Source organism: Oncorhynchus clarkii, chromosome 25, assembly GCF_045791955.1.
Source record: "Oncorhynchus clarkii lewisi isolate Uvic-CL-2024 chromosome 25, UVic_Ocla_1.0, whole genome shotgun sequence".
NCBI classification, from domain to species: Eukaryota; Metazoa; Chordata; class Actinopteri; order Salmoniformes; family Salmonidae; genus Oncorhynchus; species Oncorhynchus clarkii.
The window spans coordinates 4,504,701-4,527,912 of NC_092171.1; the positions used below are offsets into that span (position 1 = coordinate 4,504,701).

Consider the following 23,212-nt stretch of genomic DNA (forward strand, 5'->3'; position numbering starts at 1 on the left):
TTTCCTAGCGCTGTCCACCTGGCCAAACTTAGCAACAGGTGAAGGGCCTAGGTCAGGGAGCTCCAGAGTTCCTCTGTGGAGATGGATGTCATTCTGGGAAGGTTCTTCCGTCACTGCAGCACTCCACCGGTCAGGCCTTTATGGTAGAGTGGCCAGACGGAAGCCACTCCTCAGTAAAAAGGCACATGACAGCCCACTTGGAGTTTGCCGGAAGGCACCTAAAGGACTCTCAGACCATAAGAAACAAGATCTTCTGGTCTGATTAAACCAAGATTAAACTCTTTGGCCTGAAAGCCAAGTGTCACATCTGGAGAAAAACTGCCTACGTTGAAGCGTGGTGGTGGCAGCATGTTGTGGGGATGTTTTTTAGCAGCAGGGACTGGGAGACTAGTCAGGATCGAGGGAAAGATGAATGGAGCAAAGTACAGAGATCCTGGATGAAAACCTGCTCCAGAGCGCTTAGGACCTGAGACCGGGGCGAAGGTTCACCTTCCAACAGGACAATGACCCTAAGCACACAGCCAAGACAAGCCAGTAGTAGTGGCTTCGGGACACGTTTCTGAATGTCCTTCAGCGGCCCAGCCAGAGCTCGGACTTGAACCCGATCGAACATCTCTGGAGAGACCTGAAAATAGCTGTGCAGCAGCGCTCCCCATCCAACCTGACAGAGCTTGAGAGGATCTACAGAGAAGAATGGGAGAAACTCTCCAAATACAGGTGTGCCAAGCTTGTAGCATCATACAAAAGAGGACTCGATGCTGTAATCGCTGCCAAAGGTGCTTCAACAATGTACTCTGTAAATGAACGTGGCTTGATTTATGCGTCCTTCACAAAGACAAATCTGCCCGATTCCAGACCTTTTTTTTAACCTTTTATTCAACTAGGCAAGTCAGTTAAAGAACATATTCTTATTTTCAATGACGGCCTAGGAACAGTGGGTTAATTGCCTTGTTCAGGGGGTCAGAACGACAGATTTGTATCTTGTCAGCTCGGGGATTCGATCTTCCAACCTTTCGGTTACAAGTCCAACGCTCTAACCACTAGGCTACCTGCCGCCCCTTGCTGAAGCACCCATCATCTCCGATCCTCCACCAAATTTCACCAAATTTTGTGCGAGACCTGGAGATTCCTGCAAGCCACAGTGTCTTGCAACCACTGTGAAATTTGGTGGAGGATCGGTGATGATCTGGGCGTTCTTCAGCAAGGCTAGAATTCGTCAGTTGTCTTTGTGAAGGACGCATGAATCAAGCCACGTACAAGATTGTCCTGGAAGAAAACCTGCTTCCTTCTGGTCTGACAATGTTCCCCAACTCTGAGTATTGTTTTTTCCAGCAGGACAATGCTCCATGCCACACAGCCAGGGCAATCAAGGTGTGGATGGAGGACCACCAGTTCAAGACCCTGTTATGGCTAGACCTGAACCCCATTGAAAACCTCTGGAATGTGATCAAGAGGAAGATGGATGGTCACAAGCCATCAAACAATGCCGAGCTGCTTGAGTCTTTGCGCCAGGCGTGGCATAAAGTCACCCAACATCAGTGTGAATGACTGGGGGAGAGCATGCCAAGACCCATGAAACCTTTAATTAATTAATTGAATTTAATTAATTGAAAATCAGGGTTATTCCACCAAATATTGATTTATGAACACTTCCTAAGTTAACACAAGTATTGTGTTTAAAAATGAATATTAACTTATTTACTTTGCGTTATTCAAGGTCTGACAACACTGCATTTTTTTGTTTTGTTATTTTGACCAGTTTATATGTTCTGCAAATAAATGCTCTAAATAGCAATGTTTTTATTTGGGAGAAATGTTGTCAGTATATAAATAAAATAATTGTAATTTTACCCAAACACATACCTATAAATAGTAAAACCAAAGAAACTGATAATTTTGCAGTGGTCTCTTAATTTTTTCCAGAGCTGTATACCCACAGTGAAACAAGTCCTATATCGACATAACCTGTAAGGCCGCTCAGCAAGGAAGAAGCCACTGCTCCAAAACGTCCGTAAAAAAGCCAGACTATGGTTTCAACTGCACACGGGGACAAAGATCGTACTTTTTGGAGAAATGTCCTCTGGTCTCATTAAACAAAAATAGAACTGTTTGGCCATAATGACCGTGGAGGAAAAAGGGGGAGGCCAGCAAACCGAAGAACACCATCCCAACCGTGAAGCATGGGGGTGGCAGCATCATGTTGTGGGGGTGCTTTGCTGCAGGAGGGACTGGTGCTCTTCACAAAATAGATGGCTTCATGAGGAAGGAAAATAATGTGGATATTTTAAAGCAACATCTCAAGACATCAGTCAGAAAGTTAAAGCTTGGTCACAAATGGGTCTTCCAAATGGACAATGACCCCAAGCATACTTCCAAAGTTGTGGCAAAATGGCTTAAGGACAACAAAGTCAAGGTATTGGAGTGGTCATCACAAAGCCCTGACCTCAATCCCATAGAATTTTTTGGGGCAGAACTGAAAAAGTGTGTGCGAGCAAGGAGGCCTACAAACTGGACTCACTTACACCAGCTATGTCAGGAGGAATGGGCCAAAATTCACCCAACTTATTGTGGGAAGCTTGTGGAAGGCTACACAATTTCCATGCAATGCTACCAAATACTATTTGAGTGTATGTAAACTTCTGACCCACTGGGGAATGTGATTAAATAAATAAATCATTCTCTCTACTATTATTCTGACATTTCACATTCTTAATATAAACTGGTGATCCTAACTGACCTAAGACGGGGAATTTTTACTAGCATTAAATGTTAGGAATTGTGAAAAACTGAGTTTAAATGTATTTGGCTAAGGTGTATGTAAATTTACGACTTCAACTGTATGTATGTCATAGCTAGGGAAAACATTTGTTTCTCCTTTAAGCTTGTGGTATCTGCGATGAGGAGAGGGTGTGTGGTGGGGAGGATGGATTGACATACATGTAACCCTACCCCATCCTGCCTGAACTTTTTCTTGCCCTCGCTGAACCTCTTCTCTCTCGCGCTTCCTCATGTATTTGACATTGAACTGCATCTCACTCTTTCTGTTTCCAAGCTGCCAATTAGCTGTATCAAGGTACTCTTCTTACTCCTCCACTCCCTCGCTTCCTCCCTCCACCCCTTCATCTATGTGCTTTATAGTGCTGCACAGTGTACCAGAACTAAAGTACTTTTTCGATGTCAGAACATAAAAAACGGTTTGGTACTAGAATTGGTTTCTTTCGGTACTTTTATGAAATGTGTCATGTTGGATACTGATTGAGTCAGCGCAGCTGATGTCCCCCTTTAGCACGAGCTCACCGCGTATATCTCTTGTCTGTTCCACTTACTCATTGCTAGTGCTTGCTCTCTAACCTGTCCTGACAAGGAACCACTGCACTGGGATTCTGGGCTGTGTCATGTTAGCTCCACACTCGTTCTGCCTAGAAGTTAACACACTTGAGTAATGCACCTCGGCATGTAGAACTGTTATTTACTGTTCGCCACACAATGTCCATAAAGCTAGAACACTTTATTTTCAATGCAAGAAGATACAGCTTTGGGGGCTAACTTTCCTTGATAGCTTACAGCTAATGCTAAAATCAGTTCACTACCCTAGTACTTTGATTGTGACCATAACGCAGAATATGCTGATTTTCATCTTTAACACTTAGTCCCAATGAAAACTAACCCTGCCTCAGATCTCCTTCACCGAACCAACTGACTCTGTGCAAAGCTTGTGAATGACATCATTACTGGGTTTGACAGTGTGTTACCTTTTTTGTTTAACCAAATTTGTATATATTTTAAACATTTTTTGTTGTTGGGTGGGGGCTACAAGTACGCTACACAAACTAAAACATTCTCAAAAGCAATTTGCATTGTCCTGTTGGCTGCCACTCAAAAATGAAAAATTATTTAAAGTACGTAGATATAAAGTATTGATCATTATGATCATATTACCGAATAAATTTAAAATAAATAAATGTCTACAGTGCCTGTATAAGTATACAGAAAGTATTCGCAGTCCTTTTGAAATTTTCCACAGTTTGTTGAATTTAAAATGGATTCAAGTGAGATTTTGTCACTTGCCTACACACAATACCCCTCAATGTCCAAGTGGAATAATGTTTTAAGAAATATTTATAAATTCAATCAAATTAAAAGTTTAAATGTCTTGAGTCAAAGTATTCAATCCTTTGTTATGGCAAGCCTAAAAATGTGCTTAAGTTGCATGGACTCAAAATAGTGTTTAACGTCATCTCTGTCCCCCACACGTACAATTATCTGTAAGGTCCCTCTGTCAAGCAGTGAATTTAAAACCGATTCAACCCCAAAGACCAGGGAAGTTTTCCAATGCCTCACAAAGAAAGGCACCTATTGCTAGATGGGTAAAACAAGCTGACGTTGAATATCCCTTCGAGCATGGTTAAGTTATTAATTATACTTTGGATGGTGTATCAATACACCCAGTCACTACAAAGAAGGCGTTACAGACTTATTCTAAAATGTATTAAATAGTTTTTTCCCGTCAATCTACACACACAACCCCATAAAGACAAAGCAAAAACAGGGTTTTAGAAATGTTTGCAAATGTATTAAAAATAAAAACGGATTACATTTACATAAGTATTCAGACTCTTTACTCAGTACTTTGTTGAAGCACCTTTTGCAGTGATTCCAGCCTAAAGTCGTCTTGGGTTTGAACCAATATACTCATTCCAGGGTTTTTCTTAATTTTGTACTCTTTTCTACTTTGTAGAATAATAGTGAAGACATCAAAACTATGAAATGTTTTTTTTCCGGATTGAATGACCTTTGTCTTTTCTCTTTGCTTATTTGAGCTGTTAGTGCCATAATATGGATTTGGTATTTTACTAAATAGGGCTATATTCTGTATACAACCCCTACCTTGTCACAACACAACTGATTGGCTCAAACGCATTAATAAGGAAATTCCACAAATTCACTTTTAACAAGGCACACCTGTTAATTGAAATGCAAAGACTACCTCATGAAGCTGGTTGAGAGAATGCCAAGAGTGTGAAAAGCTATCAAGGCAAAGGGTGGCTGGTTTGAAGAATCTCAAATACAAAATATACAGTGCCGTGCGAAAGTATTCGGCCCCCTTGAACTTTGCGACCTTTTGCCACATTTCAGGCTTCAAACATAAAGATATAAAACTGTATTTTTTTGTGAAGAATCAACAACAAGTGGGACACAATCATGAAGTGGAACGACATTTATTGGATATTTCAAACTTTTTTAACAAATCAAAAACTGAAAAATTGGGCGTGCAAAATTATTCAGCCCCCTTAAGTTAATACTTTGTAGCGCCACCTTTTGCTGCGATTACAGCTGTAAGTCGCTTGGGGTATGTCTCTATCAGTTTTGCACATCGAGAGACTGACATTTTTCCCATTCCTCCTTGCAAAACAGCTCGAGCTCAGTGAGGTTGGATGGAGAGCATTTGTGAACAGCAGTTTTCAGTTCTTTCCACAGATTCTCGATTGGATTCAGGTCTGGACTTTGACTTGGCCATTCTAACACCTGGATATGTTTATTATTGAACCATTCCATTGTAGATTTTGCTTTATGTTTTGGATCATTGTCTTGTTGGAAGACAAATCTCCGTCCCAGTCTCAGGTCTTTTGCAGACTCCATCAGGTTTTCTTCCAGAATGGTCCTGTATTTGGCTCCATCCATCTTCCCATCAATTTTAACCATCTTCCCTGTCCCTGCTGAAGAAAAGCAGGCCCAAACCATGATGCTGCCACCACCATGTTTGACAGTGGGGATGGTGTGTTCAGGGTGATGAGCTGTGTTGCTTTTACGCCAAACATAACGTTTTGCATTGTTGCCAAAAAGTTCAATTTTGGTTTCATCTGACCAGAGCACCTTCTTCCACATGTTTGGTGTGTCTCCCAGGTGGCTTGTGGCAAACTTTAAACAACACTTTTTATGGATATCTTTAAGAAATGGCTTTCTTCTTGCCACTCTTCCATAAAGGCCAGATTTGTGCAATATACGACTGATTGTTGGCCTATGGACAGAGTCTCCCACCTCAGCTGTAGATCTCTGCAGTTCATTCCTTTTTTAATAATATAAACTCAGCAAAGAAATGTACTTCCTCACTGTCAACTGCATTTATTTTCAGCAAACATCAGCAAATATTTGTATGAACATAAGATTCAACAAATGAGACACAAACTGAGCAATTCCACAGACATGTGACTAACAGAAATGGAACAATGAGTCCCTGAACCAGGGGTGGGGTCAAAATCAAAAGTCAGTCAGTATCTGCTGTGGCCACCAGCTGCATTAAGTACTGCAGTGCTTAAGTACTGCATCCTCCTCATGGTCTGCACCAGGTTTGCCAGTTCTTGCTGTGAGATGTTACCCCACTCTTCCACCAAGGCACCTGCAAGTTCCTGGACATTTCTGGGGGGAAAGACCCTAGCCTTCACCCTCCGATCCAACAGGTCCTAGACGTGCTCAATTGGATTGAGATTCAGGCTCTTCGCTGGCCATAGCAGAACACTGACATTCCTGTCTTGCAGGAAATCACACACAGAACAAGAATTATGGCTGGTGGCGTTGTCATACCGAGGGTCATGTCAGGATGAGCCTGCAGGAAGGGTACCACATGAGGGAGGAGGATGTCTTCCCTGTAACGCACAGCGTTGAGATTGCCTGCAATGACAACAAGCTCAGTCCGATGATGTTGTGACACACTGCCTCAGACGGATCCTCCACCTCCAAATTGATCCCGCTCCAGAGTACAGGCCTCAGTGTAACGCTCATTCCTTCGACGATAAACACAAAACCGACCTTCACCCCTGGTGAGACAAAACCGCTACTCGTAAGTGAAGAGCACTTTTTGCCAGTCCTGTCTGGTCCAACGACGGTGGGTTTGTGCCCCTAGGCGATGTTGTTTCCGGTGATGTCTGGTGAGGACCTGCCTTACAACAGGCCTACAGGCCCCTCAGTCTAGCCTCTCTCAGCCTATTGCGGACATTCTGAGCACTGATGGAGTAATTGTGTGTTCCTGGAGTAATTGTGTGTTACTGGTGTAACTCGGGCAGTTGTTGTTGCCATCCTGTACCTGTCCCGCAGGTGTGATGTTCAGATATACCGATCCTGTGCAAGTACTGTTACACGTGATCTGCCACTGCAAGAACGATCAGCTGTCTGTCCTGCCTCCCTGTAGCGCTGTCTTAGGTGTCTCACAGTACGGACATTGCAATTTATTGCCCTGGCCACATCTGCAGTCCTCATACCTCCTTGCAGCATGCCTAAGGAACATTCACACAGATGAGCAGGGACCCTGGGTATCTTCCTTTTGATGTTTTTTAGAGTCCGTAGAAAGGCCTCTTTAGTGTCCTAAGTGTTCATAACAGTGACCTTAATTGACTACCGTCTGTAAGCTGTTAGTGTCTTAACGACCGTTCCACAGGTGTATGTTCATTAATTATTTATGCATGGGAAACAGTGTTTAAACCCTTTACAATGAAGATCTTTGAAGTTAATTCGTAAAAATCCAAATCTTTGAAAGACAGGGTCCTGAAAAAGGGCCGTTTTCTTTTTGGCTGATTTTATATGTGTATTTATGGGGGATTGGAAATGTTGCCGACAATTACAATAACCCCCCCCCCCCCCCCCAAAAAAAACTAAAATAACTGACATTTTAGGTACTTACTCCACAATACTAACCTAAAAGCCTGTACAGAATAGAAAATAGTCCAAAACATGCATCCTCTTTGCAACAAGGCACTAAAGCCAACTGCATAGAAATGTACTTTATATCCTGAAATCAAAGTGTTATGTTTGGGGCAAATACAACACATCACTGAGTACTGCTCTTCATACAGTGCATTCGGGAAAGTATTCAGACCCCTTGATTTTTTTCCCCCCACATTTTTTTGTTACGTTTCATCATAATTCGAAAAGGATTTAAATAGTTTTTTAAATTCATAAATTAGTCTGAATACTTAGGTAAATATGGTATTTCTGTTTTTTTTTTTTTTTTTAAATTAGCAAGTATCTAAACCTGTTTTCTCTTTGTCATTATGGGGTATTGTGTGTAAATTTGAGGATACATAAACAAATATATATATATTTTAGAATAAGGCTGTTATGTACATCCTCTGCTGCCACACTCCCCATCCTAACTGTTAGAGCTTAAGGATATGTAGAGGAGAATGGGAGTAACGCCCCAAATACAGGTGTGCCAAGCTTGTAGCGTCATACCCAAGAAGACTCGAGGCTGTCATCGCTGCCAAGTTTGCTTCAACAAAGTACTGAGTAAAGGGTCAGAACACACTTCAGTTTATTTATTTTTGTATATATTTTTTTGCTTTGACATTATGGGGTATTGTGTGTAGATTGATGAGAGAAGTTTTAGAATAAATCAAATGTTATTGATCACATGGTTAGCAGATGTTAATGTGAGTGTAGCTATGCTTCTAGTTTCGACAGTGCAGTAATCTAACAAATTCACAACGACTACCTTTATATACACACAAATGTAAAGATGTAATACCACTTGAGATTTTCTGGACTAAGAAATAATACATTTAAAAAACTAATTACAGCAGTTTCCTAAGGACCTGAAGCAAGGTGACCTTCTCTGTTGGCACCGTCTTAGCTGAGTGGGCGCCATCTTAGCAGACGTAACATAACAAAATGTGGGAAAAGTCAGAGGGTCTGAATACTTTACGAATGCACTGCATTTGTGTGGTGGCTACACGTTTTGGGTATGCTTGTCATATGCAAGGACTAGGGATTATTTGGGGAATAAAAAAAACAGAATAGAGCTAAGCACAAGTAAAATCGTAGATGAGAACCTTTTTTTTCTGCTTTCCACCAGGCACAAGTAGATTTAAGTCAAAACTGTAACTCGGCCACTCGGTAACATTCACGGTCTTCTTGGGAAGCAACACTAGAGTAGATTTGGCCTTGTGCTTCAGGTTATTGTGCTGCTGAAATGTGAATTCATCTCTGTCTGGTGGAAAGCAGACTGAACCAGGTTTTCCTCTAGGATTTTGCCTGTGCTTAGCTCCATTCCGTTTATTTTTTTATCCTGGAAAAACTCCCCAGTCCTTAACCTTTCTGATCTCCCCATCCCGGATCCGGGATCGTGAATACAGACTCAAGCTCATTACCATAACGCAACGTTAACTATTCATGAAAATCGCAAATGAAATGAAATAAATATGCCATCTCTCAAGCTTAGCCTTTTGTAAACAACACTGTCATCTCAGATTTTCAAAATATGCTTCTCAACCATAGGAAAACAATCATTTGTGTAAAAGTAGCTAGCTAGTGTAGCATTTAGCGTTAGCATTAGCGTTAGCGTCCAGCACGCAACATTTCAACAAAAACATAAAAGCCTTCAAATAAAATCATTTACCTTTGAAGAACTTCGGATGTTTTCAATGAGGAGACTCAGTTAGATAGCAAATGCTCAGTTTTTCCAAAAAGATTCTTTGTGTATTAGAAATAGCTCCGTTTTGTACATCACATTTGGCTACCAAAAAACCCCGAAAATTCAGTCCTCAAAACACGAACTTTTTTCCAAATTAACTCCATAATATCGACTGAAAACATGGCAAACGTTGTTTAGAATCAATCCTCAAGGTGTTTTTCACATATCTCTTCGATGATATATCGTTCGTGGAAGCATGGTTTCTCCTCTCAATCAAATGGAAAAATACTTGCACATGGCTTTGCGCACCAGTTTCGACGCAGGACACCAGGCGGACACTTGGAAAATGTAGTCTCTTATGGTCAATCTTCCAATGATATGCCTACAAATACGTCACAATGCTGCCGACATCTTGGGGAAATGGCAGAAGGTCTAAGCTTATTCCTGTCGCATTCACAGCCATATAAGGAGACATTAGAAAACAGAGCTTCAGAAATTCTGCTCATTTCCTGTTTGACGTATCATCTTGGTTTCGCCTGTAGAATGAGTTCTGGGGCACTTACAGACAAAATCTTTGCAGATTCTGAAACTTCAGAGTGTTTTCTTTCCAAAACTGTCAAGAATATGCATAGTCGAGCATCTTTTCGTGACAAAATATCGCGCTTAAAACGGGAACGTTTTTTATCCAAAAATGAAATAGCGCCCCTAGAGATGCAACTGGTTAACAATTACAAGCATACCCATAACATGATGCAGACAGTACTCTGCTTGAATATATGCAGTGTCACTTAATGTGTTGTTCCCAAACATCACATGCTGACCAAACCGCCAGCCTTGTGTGTGCGAGCGTTGCAAAATAGATGTACACCTACATGTTATTCAAACATTTCATCCAAACTGCTCTTGTGGGTCTACAGGCTGCAAGTCCTACCTCTCCCGTCTACTCATTGGTTGTTTCGAGCATACTAAACCACGTGGGTGGGTGATAGATGAATGTGGTCCGCATTCCAGTCAAGTTGGTTGCCAACCGCCGTATTAAATCCACAGAAGAAGAATGAACGAGGAGAGATTAATCAAAGAACTAAAAACTAAGTTTCCCCTTTTTATATGGGAAGTAATTGTCGGAGTAGAGAACACGATTATGTGACTCAAGTTGGGTGAAATGTCTACCAAGAAAAAGCAAAAAACATACCATACACATTTCAGGTTAAATAACAACCCAACGTTTCTCCCAGGACGTATTAGATAGCAACCTCAAGCTAGCTAAATGTCCATGAATGTTTCGACCTGTCCCCCAACTAATATAGTTGGTTTAGGTATTTTAACCTGCGTCTGGTGGGGATAGACAAAATTAACATGTGCATGATGGTGCACGCATGCATGAGAGCACCAGCTGTTCCAGATGACTGTGTGATCACACTCTCCGTAGCCGATGTGAGCATGACCTTTAAAAAAGGTCAACATTCACAAGGCTGTGAGGCCAGACGGATTACCAGAATGTGTACTCGGAGCATGCATGGACCAACTGGCAAGTGTCTTCACTGACACTTTCAAACTCTCCCTGACCGAGTCTGTAATACCTATATGTTTCAAGCAGACCACCATAGTCCCTGTGCCCAAGAAAGCGAAGGTAACCTACCTAAATGACTATCGACCCGTAGCACTCACGTCGGCAGCCATGAAGTGCTTTGAAAAGGCTGGTCATGGCTCACAACACCATCATCCCAGATACCCTGGACTCACAACAATTTGCATATCGGCCCAACAGATCCACAGAATCTCAATCGCTCTCCACACTGCCCTTTCCCACCTGGACAAAAGAAGAATGCTGTTAATTGACTACAGCTCAGCATTCAACACCATAGTGCCCACAAAGCTCATCACTAAGCTAAGGACCCTGGGACTAAACACCTCCCTCTGCACCTGGATCCTGGACTTCCTGATGGGCCGCCCCCAGATGGTAAGGGAAGGCAACAACACATCTGCCATGCTGGTCCTCAACAAGGGTTCCCTTAAATGTATGTGTTTAGTCCCCTACTGTACTCCCTGTTCACCCACGACTGCGTGGCCAAGCACGGGGCCCCTCAGGGGTGCGTGCATGTCTCTCAACACCATCATTAAGTTTGCTGACCACACAACAGTGGTAGGCATGATCACTGACAACGAAAAGATCTGGCATGGGTCCCCAGAGCCTCCAAGTTCTATAGCTGCACCATTGAGCGTCCTGATCGGTTGCATCACCGCCTGGTATGGCAACTGCTCGGTATCTGACCGCAAGGTGCTACAGAGGGTAGTGCGTATGGCCCAGTATATCACTCAGTACATCACTCGGGCCAAGCGTCCTGCCATCCAGGACCTCTATACCAGGCAGTGTCAGAAGAAGTGTCAGAAGAAGGCTAAAAAAATTGTCCTCCCCCTTTGTTTTTGCACTGTTGCTACTCGCTGTTTATTTTCTATGCAGTCACTTTACCCCTACCTACATGACAACTAGGATCAATAAACTCCAATAAGCAAAACCTTTGGCACTGAAATATCTGTCTTATCATGAAAGCAGGGTATTCTAAGGGTCTGTTTTGAATAGGCTACAGGATGTGAAAAATTGAAGGGACTTCACCACCTCATGGCCATTGGATGCAGATTTCCTTTCAGAATGGGTCTTCTTTTCCCCGTTGTCTGTGTTGTTGGCAATGCATACTGAAAACTGGCTTCTCAAACTACTTTCTATCCTTTTCTCTCTCATCCCTGCACTCCGGTCCAATTGAAATGTCCTATGTGTTTAGTCAGGATATTGAATGAGAATTTCTGTCTCTACACAGGACACCATTGCAATAATGAACCTCTCCCATGTGTCTGTAGGTTGTCGACCCAGTGGCGCCCAGATACACAGCCCTGTCAGGATCCTACTCCGTCCCCGTTGTCATCCCTGAAGCACCAGAGGAGATGAAGATGGCCGTCAAACACCCCAAGGTACATTGACTGTTATTTCCACTCTTGTTTATGGAATGGCAACCTATTCCCTATGATGTGTACTCCTATACTACCAAAGCCTGGCCAAAAGTAGTGCATGGTATAGGGATTAGGGTATAATTTTGGACACACCCTGACTAGATAGAAGTATTGCATTCTTATCTAGTGTTCAGCAGCCAAAGCATGATGTGTATATTACTCTGACAATGCTAAAATGGATAGTTCCCCCCCCCCCACAAGTCAAGTTGAGGATGTGATGAGAAGTAAATAATCAACCAACTAAATCTTGCCATAATGAATAGCCTAATTGAGGGGTTTCTAAACTGCAGTCCACAATTGTATTTGTGACTCATTTCAGGAAACTAGGCGTATGTCGCGTGTTAGTGCTTCACACGTTTTTTTTGAGAGGCAGAAATGCCTTCGGGAACATGTGAACTTTCATGTTCCTTAATAACCAACGTGTATGCCATCTGTAAATACGAATACAATTGTTAAATTACGAGCCTAGTTGGTTCAGCCACAGAAAAAGCCAACAACCTTCCCACTAGCCATGATTGGCTGAGATAATGAGTGCCAAGAGATTAGTTTGGATTGGTCTACCATGTCGCACGCGTCTGTCTATTTGAACTGGTCAGTATGTGTAGGTAATCCTTTCTAACGCAGTTTTTAAAAACATATCACTTAGTAGAACTGCATAAGTGTTGCTCTCCACTTTCTGGGGGACTGAGTTCTGAAATCAGTGGAATTAGAGTATGATAGCTGGAGAAAACACCGGTCTCTGGATTACATCTTCAAACTAAGGGCAACCATGGCATCCGTGACAGTTTGAAGTGTCCATCCATGATGTAAGATAGTCTAGCTAGCTACATTTTCAGATATTACACGTTTCTAATTTTAATTTCAAGTTGGTGTACTGTTAGCTAATGTTGGCTGGATGGCTGGCTCGCTTGCTAATGTTACGTGTATGATCTGTGTAGTCATATTTATTCCTTTCTCAGAGCCATTTGCTTTGTTAGTTATATCCTAACATTAGCAAGCTAACATTGAACCTGGTTGGTTAGCCACCTGCAGATTCATGCAGGGTAATAATGTCATGAGTTGGGATTATGGTTCTTTGTTTAGCTAGATACATGTCTAATAGACTCTATGCAAGTAACCATTTCAATAGATTGTTCATGATGTAACTGCAACAATTGTCGATAGACATAGCTGGTAAATTGGTGATAAATTGGTGAACTGGTGTCAGTAAACGTTGGCAAAAAAGCGTAATTAAATTGATGCCAGCAGCACAGTAGCTGGTCCTGTTCATCGGACTCTGGGGAAGTAGATAAATGGCTTCATTGCCAAAATCTTAAACTATCCCTTTTAATATGGAGGGATGTTAAAAAATAATAATAATAATTGTGTTAAATTTTTAGGCAGGTCGTAAAAGTGGAAAGTTTTGGGATGGAAAAATCATGCCAATTTAAACAACCAAAACCAGATAGGGAGCATGCAGAAAATCTATTGAACTGTATACAGTGCATTTGGAAAGTATTCAGACCCCCTTTTCCACATTGTTACGTTACAGCCTTATGCTAAAATAAATGTTTTTCTCTTCTCATCAACCTACACACATACCCCATAATGACAAAGCAAAAACACGTTTTTAGAATTTTTTGTAAAAAACTGATATCACATATACAGAAGTATTCAGACCCTTAGTCAGTACTTCGTTGACGCACCTTTGGCAGCGATTACAGCCTCGAGTCTAATTGGGTATGACGCTACAAGCTTGGCACACCTGTATTTGGGGAGTTTCTCCCATTTTTCTCTGCTGATCCTCTCAAGCTCTGTCAGGTTGGAAGGGGAGCGTTGCAGCACAGCTATTTTCAGGTCTCTCCAGAGATGTTAGATCTGGTTCAAGTCCGGGCTCTGGCTGGGCCACTCCAGGACATTCAGAGACTTGTCCCGAAGCCACTCCTGCGTTGTCTTGGCTGTGTGCTTAGGGTTGTTGTCCTGTTGGAAGGTGAACCTTCGCCCCTGTCTGAGGTCCTGAGCGCTCTGGAGCAGGTTCTCATCAAGGATCTCTGTTATTTTCTCTGTTCGTCTTTCCCTCGATCCTGACGAGTCTCCCAGTACCTGCCGCTGAAAAACATCCCCACAGCATGAAACAGCCCCCACCATGCTTCACCGTAGGGATGGTGCCAGGTTTCCTCCAGATGTGACACTTGGCATTCAGGCCAAAGAGCTCAACCTTGGATTCATCAGACCAGATAATCTTATTTCTCATCTCATTGTCTGAGAGTCCTTTAGGTGCCTTTTGGCAAGCTCCAAGTTGGCTGTCATGTGCCTTACTGAGAAGTTGTTCCATGTGGCCACTTTCATAAAGGCCTGAATTGGTGGAGTGCTGCAGAGGTGGTTGTCTCTCTGGAAGGTTCTCTCATCTCCACAGAGGAACCCTGGAGCTCTGTTGGTGACCAAGTTCTATTTTTTACTTACCCTGTTTTCTCCCCAATTCTGTGGCGTTTTTGGACAATTCCTTTGAAATGGCTTGGTTTTTGCTCTGACATGCACTGTCAACCATGAGAGCTTTTTATATAGACGTATGTGCCTTTCCAAATCATGTCCAATCAATTGAATTTACCACAGGTGGACTCCAAGTTGCAGAAACACCTCAGGGATAATCAATGGAAACAGGATGCACCTGAGCCCAATTTCAAGTCTCATAACAAGTGATCTGGATACTTATTTGTTACATTTGCAAAAATGTCTACACCTATTTTCAACATGTCATTATGGGTTGTTGTGTGTAGATTGTTGAGGACAAACATGTAATTCATGCCTCTTAAGAAGGTCCCATCAACTTTCTGTAGGCTTGGCCTACTATATTTATTTCATCAACTTTTCTGTGCACATTGCTTCTCTTTACAACAGCAGCATAGCCTACCAGGCTGGCATGAAAATGAACCACGGGAAAAGCGTCCTCCATTCACTCTTTAACTGCATAGATGACATGTCTTTTTTTTTTACCGTGACCCCTGTTTCGGGACAGGTGCATGATAATGGTCCATTCCAAATCAAAACGAATTCCACACGTAAAGATGAGATTCAATCAAGAATAGTGTAATAGGTGACTGTTAGCCTATCACTTGTGAATGCGCCTTGGAATTGGATGAGGATGCGCGCCGTTGCGTCCCCGATGTTTGGCGGTCACTTGTAGCCTGTGAGAGACCCCATCACTTGACAGAGAGCCATGTAAGTGAGAGGTGTCTCGGAACGCAGCCGGGAGAATGGAATTACAATTATATTCAGCCCAAGGGCACAACGGCCATTGGCCGCAAATGGCATGGATTTTTTTTAGGGGGCGTTACTGCCACAAAAGGGGATACAGCCAGAAATTAGAGGAATTATTAAGTGCTTGTCATATTGTGAATGAGAACTGATGAAGTGTGTACAGCCTGCGCAAAAAAATAGCGGAGCTCCTGACTTTCATGCAACTTTTTTTCAAATCTTCATTAGTTGCCTTATGCAGCCTTAGAATGTACTAAAAATCAAAACATATAGCCCAACATTTGTATCACAACTGTTACAAAAATAACTCTAAATAAAGCATATAGGAGTACCTGTTCCTTTGTTAACCGCTCAACACAGAATATCTGCATGTGCGCAAATATAAATTATATTTTCTATTTTATTTATTATATGAGAATACAGAAGGAGCCTACAATAGGGAAAAACGACAGCTTTCGTTCAGAAATTGAATGAAATCCTCAACAAATGTTCTTTTTTAGATTTAATGCTATTAATTGTTGAACATGTGTCGAAGGAAGTAAGAGGTTGAAGTCACACACACTGTTTTTCTAGCCCGAAAGCAGCACAACAAGGCTCCACAAAAGAAAATAAACGATGTAGGAGAGGCAAGTGGTCAAAGAGGGGACCAGGAGCACAGGCCGTGGACACGGAGTGACAGCAGGACGCGGTTATTAACCTCTCCAAAAAAGAGATAGAAAACTGAGTTTTGATCCCACACAGGTGTTCCCAAAGGATAGGGCTCCAGATTAGCGCATATATTAAACAACCTTATCTCAAAACCTGAATATGAATACCTTTGCTGCAAATGTGCCATAAGTCCATGCCTGTACATTTTGCCGAAATGACACAAACCTAAGACACAAGGCAATTATCCAGACAGACCAGTGGTTGCAGGAATAGGCTCAATGCTAGAACCATTGTCGAACTTCAGACTCTTTTATTAAATCTCATGTGCAAGCATTGCCGTCATATGTGAAAGACTATCATAAACAAGATTTCACCAATAACGGGTTTAACAGAAGACTGTATTTTAGTCACATTAGATGTTTAGTCTAGCATTCCAGCATTCCATACGGGGGGGCTGGCAGCCCTAGCTCACTATTTGAGAGACCGAGATACTAATGAATTCCCACCAACAAACTTTATTCTTGAGCTGGCTGATTTTTTTTTTTTAATTATTATTATATATATGTTTTTTAATTTTACCCCTTTTTCTCCCCAATTTCATGGTATCCAATTGTTGTAGTAGCTACTATCTTGTCTCATTGCTACAACTCCCGTACGGGCTAGGGAGAGACGAAGGCTGAATGTCATGCGTCCTCCGATACACAACCCAACCAGCCGTACTGCTTCTTAACACAGCGCGCATCCAACCCGGAAGCCAGCCGCACCAATGTGTCGGAGGCTACACCGTGCACCTGGCAACCTTGGCTAGCGCACACGGACCTCCCGGTCGCGGCCGGTTACGACAGAGCCTGGGCGCGAACCCAGGGACTCTGATGGAACAGCTGGCGCTGCAGTACAGCGCCCTTAACCACTGCGCCACCCGGGAGGCCCGGCTGAATATTTTTGACAACTATTCCACATTCGCTCCGAGTTATGCTAAACTTTGGGTCTTTTTAAAGAACGTTTTAACAATGAAAACTAAAACCTATTTTTAAATAAAGCCCTGAAGTGGTGTGGATATATTAACATTTTTTGTAAATGGGGAGTAACGGGAGAAGAGCTGCCAGACTTCATGGCATTACTCAATGACATTGACCCCAATCTCAAACTCACTATTGACGGGTTAATTACCTCTATGTGGATTGAGAAATCATATGGAACCCTGTTTACAACTCTGTATAGAAAAGAAATGGACAGAAATACTTATACTATTACAGGGGGACAGGTTCCATCCTGAACAATTAAAAAGAGGACTTCCAAGACAGTTTTTCAGACTCCGCCGTATATGCCACTCCACAGAGGATTGTCTAGAAAAAGCAGCGGAGATGCCAATAGGTTTCTAAGAGGCTACTCTCCACAATGTGTGGATGAAGCTCTTAATTTGGCATTAGGGAAAACACGAGATGAACTGCTACAAAAAAAGGCCCACGAGAGCTAAAGAACACTCTGTAATGTTCACCAACACTTATACTTTGAACTCGTGGAAAGTGGGATATGCTGTCAAGAAACACTGGCTTATTTTATCATCGGACCCAGCTTTGCCAGCTGAATTTAAGAATCCACCACTTATTGTGTAGAGGACAGGTCACAATTTACGTGATAAATTGGTTCATGACAACTGCCAGCCACAAAATAAAATACGCCCTCCAAATGGTAGCAAATAATGCAGAGGAAGCACACAGTGCATATGATGAAGTGTGAATATTTCTGCCACCCACATACAGGAAAATGGATCCAAATATATGAAATTATTATGCACTCCACCACCCATGTTATCTACATGATTAAATGTACATGTGGGCTGTGCTATGTAGGTAAAACCTCTCGTTCTCTCAAACAGAGAATCAGTGAACATAAAAGTTCAATCAGGATAAACGACAGGGATTATCCAGTCGCAGTACATTTTAATGCCCTAAAGCATGCCATTTCTACCTTTTTTTATATAGATTTTGTGGCATAGGGAAAGTTAAGATATCAGACGGGAGGTGATATTAATAATACTCGGCTGCGGCTGTGTGCGGCTGCTCGGCCATGGAAACCCATTTCATGAAGCTCCCGACTAACGTTTATTGTTTCCAGAGGCAGTTTGGAACTCAGTAGTGAGTGTTGCATCCGAGGACGGACAGAAGATTTTTATGTGCTACGCGCTTCAGCACTCGTTGTTGACAGGTGTATGAAATTGAGCACACAACCATGCAATCTCCATAGCGAACATTGGCAGTAGAATGGCTTTACTGAAGAGCTCAGTGACTTTTAACGTGGCACCGTCATAGGATGCCACCTTTCCAAGTCAGGTCATTCAATTTTTGCCCTGGTCAACTGTAAGTGCGGTTATTGTGAAGTGGAAACATCTAGGAACAACAACGGCTCAGCTGCGAAGTAGTGGGCCACACAAGTTCACAGAACAGGACCGCAGAGTGCTGAAGCACGTAGTCCGTAAAACTTTCTGCCCTGCAAGAGCTGCCTTGATCAACTGCAAGTGCTGTTATTGTGAAGTGGCATCAACTAGGAGCAACAACAGCTCAGGGTGCTAAAGCGCATAGTAGAGGTCGACCGATTCTGATTTTTCAACACCGATAACGACCATAAAGCCAATACCGATTTAATCGGACAATTTTTTAAAATGTATTTGTAATAATGACAATTACAACAATACTGAATGAACACTTTTTTTAAACTAATATAATACATCAATAAAATCAATTTAGGCTCAAATAAATAATGAAACATGTTCAATTTGGTTTAAATAATGCAAAAACAAAGTGTTGGAGAAGAAAGTCAAAGTGCAATATGTGCCATGTAAGAAAGCTAACATTTAAGTTCCTTGCTCAGAACATGAGAACATATGAAAGCTGGTGGTTCCTTTTAACATGAGTCTTCAACATTCCCAGGTAAGAAGTTTTAGGTTGTAGTTATTATAGGAATTATAGGACTATTTGTCACTATACGATTTGTATTTCATATACCTTTGACTATTGGATGTTCTTATAGGTACTTTAGTATTGCCAGTGTAACAGTATAGCTTCCGTCCCTCTCCTCGCTCCTACCTGGGCTCGAACCAGGAACACATCGACATCAGCCACCCTCAAAGCAGCGTTACCCATGCAGAGCAAAGGGAACAACTACTCCAAGTCTCAGAGCGAGTGACGTTTGAAACGCTATTAGCTCGCATCCCGCTAACTAGCTAGCTATTTCACATCGGTTACACCAGCCTAATCTCGGGAGTTGATAGGCTTGAAGTCATAAACAATATTATGTCATAATTACATAAAATTCTGGCAAATTAGTTCGCAATGAGCCAGGCGGCCCAAACTGTTGCATATACCCTGACTCTGCGTGCAATGAACGCAAGAGAAGTGACACAATTTAACCTGGTTAATATTGCCTGCTAACCTTTCTTTTAGCTAAATATGCAGGTTTAAAAATATATACTTCTGTCTATTGATTTTAAGAATGGCTTTGATGTTTATGGTTAGGTACACGTTGGAGCAACGACAGTCCTTTTTCGCGAATGCGCACCGCATCAATTATATGCAACACAGGACACGCTAGATAAACTAGTAATATCATCAACCATGTGTAACTAGTGATTATGATTGATTGATTGTTTTTTATAAGTTAAGTTTGCAACTTGACTCCATAGACACTGTGTATTCGGTAGGCCAAGCTTTGAAAAACTACACACCTCAGATATCCCACTTCCTGGTTGGATTTTTCTCAGGTTTTTGCCTGCCATATGAGTTCTGTTATACTCACAGACATCATCCAAACAGTTTTAGAAACTTCAGAGTGTTTCTATCCAATTCTAATAATAATATGCATATATTAGCATCTGGGACAGAGTAGGAGGCTGTTCACTCTGGGCATGCTATTCATCCAAAAGTGAAAATGCTGCTCCCTATGCCAAAAAGGTTAAGAACAGATTATTTTATAATGACGGCCTACACCGGCCTAACCCAGACAACGCTGGGCCAATTGTGCGCCGCCCTATGGGACTCCCGATCACGGCCGGTTGTGATGCAGCCCAGGATCGAACCAGGGTCTGTAGTGACGCCTCTTGCACTAAGATGCTACGCCACTCGGGAGCTTTGTGGCAACAGTTTGGGGAAGGCCCTTTCCTGTTTCAGCATGACAATGTCCCTGTGCACAAAGCGAGGTCCATACAGAAATGGTTTATCAAGATCGGTGTGGAAGAACTTACAGCCTGCACAGAGTCCTGACACAGAGTCAACGTAGACTGCGAGCCTGTCCTAATCGCCCAACATCATTGCCCAACATCACTAATGCTCTTGTGGTTGAAAGTCCCTGCATCAATGTTCCTACATCTAGTGAAAAGCGAGTGGAGGCTGTTATAGCAGCAAAGGGGGACCAACTCCATATTAATGCCCACGATTTTGGAATGAGATGTTTGAGGAGCAGGTGTCCACATACTTTTGGTAATGTATTGTGTGTATATTATAACATATTTATAACTAACAATCAATTAGACAGTCAGAGAATTGCAAATTCCAAAACCTGTGCATTCAGTGCACATGCCTAGTGATTTGTTATGTTTGAGCAGAGGAACATAGCATTAGCCATGGCAAAATGCATAGAATTGCAGGAAATTAGCTTTAAAACGGCGTAATGTCCTTTATGCCACCAAGATACCTTTTCCAGCTCATACTGTTAGAATTTAGACATCCTCTTCCAATGAACTGTGGAATCAAAATATGGAAATTATCTTCCAAATGTATTCATTTTAAAATGTTGTTTACTTATACTTGCCATCATTTAACTGATAAGACGAGACATATATTTCTGCTAACTTATATATGATGGGGGTTGCCAATTTGCCTGGGCAGGGGTCCCTGGGCAAGAAAAGTTTGAAAACCCCTTGCCTTACCAATATACCCAAATAAATTGCCAAACCAACCAAATATAGTCAATCCAACATAACATCAGCAACTAAACCTGGCAAACGTATTTTTGAACCCTCCCAGAACACAGAGGTGGGTATGAAGGCTGTGTGGTACGGACCCAGGGTGCTGGTGGAGGGGGCGGATGCAGAAACCTTCACCGAGGGAGAGACGGTCACCTTCATCAACTGGGGCAACATCATCATCACCAAGATCCACAAGTGAGTTGAATAGATTTTTGGACGTGCAACTTTTTACAAGAAGTTAATCAAGAGGGCTTGCCTTGGCAAGTGTTCACCCAGTCCCAGAAAGCTACATTATCAGTGCAGCAGTGAAACACCATATTGAACTGTGGCTTTCCAGAAGCTGGGATCACAACTAGGATCACTGGCATAGATACACTATGTAACTCGTCTCTCTGTCTCTGTCTTCTCTCTCTCTGTGTGTGTGTGTGTGTGTGTGTGTGTGTAACTGATGTATCGCATTAAAAAGGCTTAAGTGAAATTTTACCAAATGTAGAAGGAAGAAAATAAATATCTCAATTCCTTAACTATTATCCCCTCATCTCTATCGCTGTGTGATCCAGAGATCCCAGCGGTAAGGTCACCTCCCTGGAGGGCAAGCTGAACCTGGAAAACAAGGACTTCAAGAAGACCACCAAGATCACGTGGCTGGCCGAGACCCCCCTCGCCCCCCTGCTGCCCACAGTCTGTGTCAACTACCAGCACCTCATCACGAAGCCCGTCATGGGCAAGGAGGACGACTTCAAGGAATACATCAACAAACAGAGCAAGGTGGGTGTGTGGATGGGTCAAGCCTGTGGTTGTCTATGCGGTATGTATGAGGGAGTGTGTGCATGTGATGTGTGCTAAACTGTTACAAGAAGGGCTTAAGTAGTTAGTAAAGATCATTATTATGATTAGAGCAGATATCATTGACCAGTATGAAAAATCACTTGTAATCCTTCCTGAAGACTGAACAGGGTTCCCCTCTCCCATCCTTGCTTTTTCTCAGCTGGAGGAGAAGATGCTGGGAGACCCATGTCTGAAGGACCTGAAGAAGGGTGACATCATCCAGCTGCAAAGGCGGGGCTTCTACATCTGTGACCAGCCCTACGAGCCAATCAGGTTTGTCCTATCTTCTCTGCAAGGTCTTCATTCATTTTTACCAGTTTTGGGAGGGATGCGTGGGTGAATGGTGAGTTCAATGGATAGAAGGATGGTTGGACGCAGACCTGGGTTCAAATGCTCTTTGAAATACTTTGAGCATTTGCTTTACGCTGCCTGGACTCTCAGATCGGCAGGGTTTGAAGTTTGGGGATTGTTCTATTGGTAGGGTGTTAGGTGATTCGACAAACATTGGACACTAGGAGAGAAATAAATAAAAAATAAAATAAAATAAACAGCTGTGATAAATCAGTTTTCACTACATGTCAATAATGTGGTCTCAAAATACATAAATAATTTGAGAACATGAATGTGGAAGTTAATACGGATAGGCGGGACAGTTGCGTCTCACTTGGGGAAAAAAACAGGGAAAATGCAGCAGGACAAATAAAAAAAAAATAAAAAAAGATATAAAATCAAACTTTCATTAAATCACACATGTAAGATACTCAATTAAAGCTACACTCCTTGGGAATCCAGCCAACATCTCAGATTTAAAAAAGACTTTTCGGCAAAAGCAGAAGCTGTTATCTGATGATAGCACCAGCAGAAAAACAAAGGGGATAGCAAATTTCAACCCTGCAGGCGCTACACAAAACGCAGAAATAAAATATAAAACATGCATTACCTTTGACGAGCTTCTTTTGTTGGCACTCCAATATGTCCCATAAACATCACAATTGGTCCTTTTGTTCGATTAATTCCGTCCATATATATCTAAATGTCATGCACGCTGACACAGTTACCAGTTGGGCGGTGTTCCCGCCGACACATTGGTGCGGCTGGCTTCCGGGTTAAGCGAGCAGTGTTTCAGGAAG

General features: G+C 42.3%; 1 protein-coding gene across 1 annotated transcript in view; it reads left to right on the forward strand.

Annotated features, from left to right (window-relative positions):
• Window positions 1–23,212, forward strand: part of LOC139383347 (glutamyl-prolyl-tRNA synthetase 1) — a 94,334-nt gene that overhangs the window by 41,981 nt on the left and 29,141 nt on the right. The window contains exons 13-16 of the mRNA XM_071127852.1: window positions 12,260–12,370; window positions 21,313–21,449; window positions 21,815–22,022; window positions 22,243–22,355. Coding sequence (XP_070983953.1) covers window positions 12,260–12,370; window positions 21,313–21,449; window positions 21,815–22,022; window positions 22,243–22,355 — 569 coding nt within the window. The remainder of the gene's footprint in view (window positions 1–12,259; window positions 12,371–21,312; window positions 21,450–21,814; window positions 22,023–22,242; window positions 22,356–23,212) is intronic.